The 2,770-nt window shown below is 50.3% G+C and overlaps 1 protein-coding gene across 1 annotated transcript; it reads left to right on the top strand.

Annotated features, from left to right (window-relative positions):
* Positions 1-290: 290 nt before the first annotated feature.
* On the top strand, positions 291-1,579 carry LOC123042165 (uncharacterized). Its single transcript, XM_044464679.1, has 2 exons — positions 291-1,023; positions 1,204-1,579. The coding sequence occupies exons 1-2, from the start codon at positions 923-925 to the stop codon at positions 1,469-1,471; spliced, it is 369 nt and encodes a 122-aa protein (XP_044320614.1). The 5' UTR covers positions 291-922; the 3' UTR covers positions 1,472-1,579.
* Positions 1,580-2,770: the final 1,191 nt, after the last annotated feature.

The following is a 2,770-nucleotide window of genomic DNA, read 5'->3' as shown; positions in this document are numbered from 1 at the left end:
GCAAATTGGTGATGATCCAAATAATGTGGTCTAACTTGAGAGAAAAATCTAGTTGTGCTATTTTGCAAAATATTTTTGACAGCTGCTTCACAAAATACCCATAGTTTTAGTACTTAGAAAACTATTTTAAACCATAAATTTTCTAAACCAATCAGGGCTCTTCCCACGGATCACCCCCCTTAGCCGATCTGAACCGTCCGTTCTAGCCGATCTGAACCGTCCACCTCTCAGCAGCCCCATCCAAACCCTAAAAGACCACGCCTGCCTCTCTCTCCCCTCTCCACCGCCTCTCTCTTTCCCCTTCTCCCCTATCCAGATCCAACCCAAGCGCCCGTCCTCCACCGCCGCTCCATCCCCCGCCGCAGCCGCGATGTCACGGCCGTGCTCCACCCACCTTCGGATCCCTCCGTCCGCTCGCGCCCTTGCTCCCTCTCCACCTTCGGGGCCGCGCCCTTGCGCTGCTCCCCGACGACGCGGGAGGGCGCGTGAGCCTCGACCTGCGGGGCTCGTCCATGTGGCGGGCGACCGGTGGTGGCGGCACCAGGGTCGTCGCGAGGGGGCCGGAGGAGGCATCTTCCTGGCCATCGCCTACTTCGACCGCTTTCTTCCTCCGACGACGTCCCGATTCCCTTGTTCTCTCCCTCCCTGTCAACTCCGCCCATGCCCTCCTCTCGCGGCCCTGATCCCAACCCCACCGCCGATGTTCTCCTCCCCCCCAGCACCGCCGCCCCCACCTTCTCTTCCTCTCCCAAGGGAAGGGAACTTTGCCGCTGTCTCGTCTCGTGCGCCCCTGCACCGCCATGGAGGTCGCCGGCTCCGGCCACCGCAACCGCGGATGGTACCCCTCCTTCCTCCGTGCCGCGGACGGTTCCAGCAGTTCCGGGTGGTTGCGCTGTTATGACTCTCGCCGTTCCCGTATGTGATGTTCAACTATGTTGCAACCATCACCCAGATCAAGTTCACCCCTTACATTTGTGGCTCAGTTCTTGGAATGGTACCTGACGCGTTGGTCAACATCTACAGGTATGATTCAGAGTTCAGATATCCAACACCACACTAACTAGGATATCGACAATTAGCTTGGAATACAGTATAAGAAGACAGAACAACATTTGGGTTGTTCAGTAGTACTGAGCAGCTGGCCGATCAAATACTCCCTCCTAACCAATATCATTTTGCTGCCTTGTCCTGCTTTTTGTGTAGTGGCCGGCTGATCCTTGCACTAGCGGACCTGAAGTATGACCAACGTCGGATGACAGCAGTGGAGATAGTCTACAACGTCATCTCTGCCATCATCGCCGTTCTTATCGGGGTCGGGTTTACGGTCTACGCGAGAAGAGCCTTGGATGGCATACAAAGCGCAGATGGCGCGCGACAACCTGAACCTGCTGGCATCCCTGCTATCCCCGCATCGGAACTCGGTGGTGATCGCCATCGAAGTTCCAGCTCTGTGCTGGTTGATGTTGTGTAGTGGCATACTGGCATGAAGTGGATTCTTCAACTGGATGAAGAACTGCAAGTGCTTGAAAGATCTGCATGAAGAACATCGTCAAGTCAAGTGACTGACCCATCCATTTGTCTTAGGCATGAAGCTGCTTTCCAGTTATATTATATATGCAGATACTACCTCCTTTGCTTGTTTCCAGTGTGGCCTTACATGTGCTCTATTGTTTCTTTTGATGCAGGTACGTGAATACCTGTCGGCATGCCCTCGATACATTCAGATTTTAGCACTGAGACTCTCACACCGCAAGTTTGACACTGACAGGGAAGTCGGTCAAAATCAATCCTCCATGATGTTTTTGTTGCGCATGTGCTGGTGAGATAAATAATGGCAACTGTATTACCTAAGCATATCTGACTACCTAAGCTATATGCATTGCTTGTGGAAGGCGATCTCTAGATACTGAGACCACGTTTAAGCCAATGTATATGATACAGTTGCATTGCACGTGTCACTTTTAATCTACCATTAATTCAAATATGCTTGCAAGGGGCTAGTCCTAGCTAGTGTTCTCCGACTAGGCTAAGTCGATCTGGTTGGCATGCTCTTACTCTCTGCTAGTAGCCTGTTCCATTTGACTCATTCTAATTACTACTGCATATATGGCAATTCAGACCTGGCATAAGTTACACTTGACCAGAGTATCTTGCACATTTTTTGTCTTCTGTGTTACTGTTCATTTCTAAATCTAGTCTCAGTCTCAAGCATGCTTTATAGTCTCATATATATTGTATTTATACATCTCTGTGGAGCTTAATTTGATCCTAAATAAAAGATGCTTGGACATTGGTGGAACTTTATCTAATGCTCTTGTTCTCCTGTTTACCAGCTTCAACTCTAGTTAATTTGCTCTATTATTATCCCAAAAGCTGCAATGACGGAGATCACACGCTCCTTCGACCAGCCACGGCCAGCCTCCGTCTTCGGCCCCTTCAGCCTCGCCCCCGACCTCGCCCGCTGCTCCTTCGACCACATGCTCTGCTGCGAGGTGAGCTCCCCCATCCTCTCCGCTCGATCCGCGCCAGATCCTTAGTCTGGGTACATGTGCACTAGATAGGTTATTTCTGGGTACATGACCGGAGAGTCTGACTTAGCTCTCTCATTCTCCATTAGTGAGCATGGTAATTGGGAAACACTATGTAATGATAAACTAGTTAAAGAATATATATTCTTTAGAAATAATTGAAGAATAGTTCATACATTAGACATGAGCCCATGCTGCTGGGGTATGTGCCATGCTCGACGCATCTGATTTTTTTGAGGTTT

The sequence above is a fragment of the Triticum aestivum genome, chromosome 2B (genome assembly GCF_018294505.1).
Source record: "Triticum aestivum cultivar Chinese Spring chromosome 2B, IWGSC CS RefSeq v2.1, whole genome shotgun sequence".
Taxonomy (NCBI): domain Eukaryota; kingdom Viridiplantae; phylum Streptophyta; class Magnoliopsida; order Poales; family Poaceae; genus Triticum; species Triticum aestivum.
The sequence above is the reverse complement of the archived record's forward strand: the minus strand, read 5'-3'. Positions and strand labels throughout refer to the sequence as shown.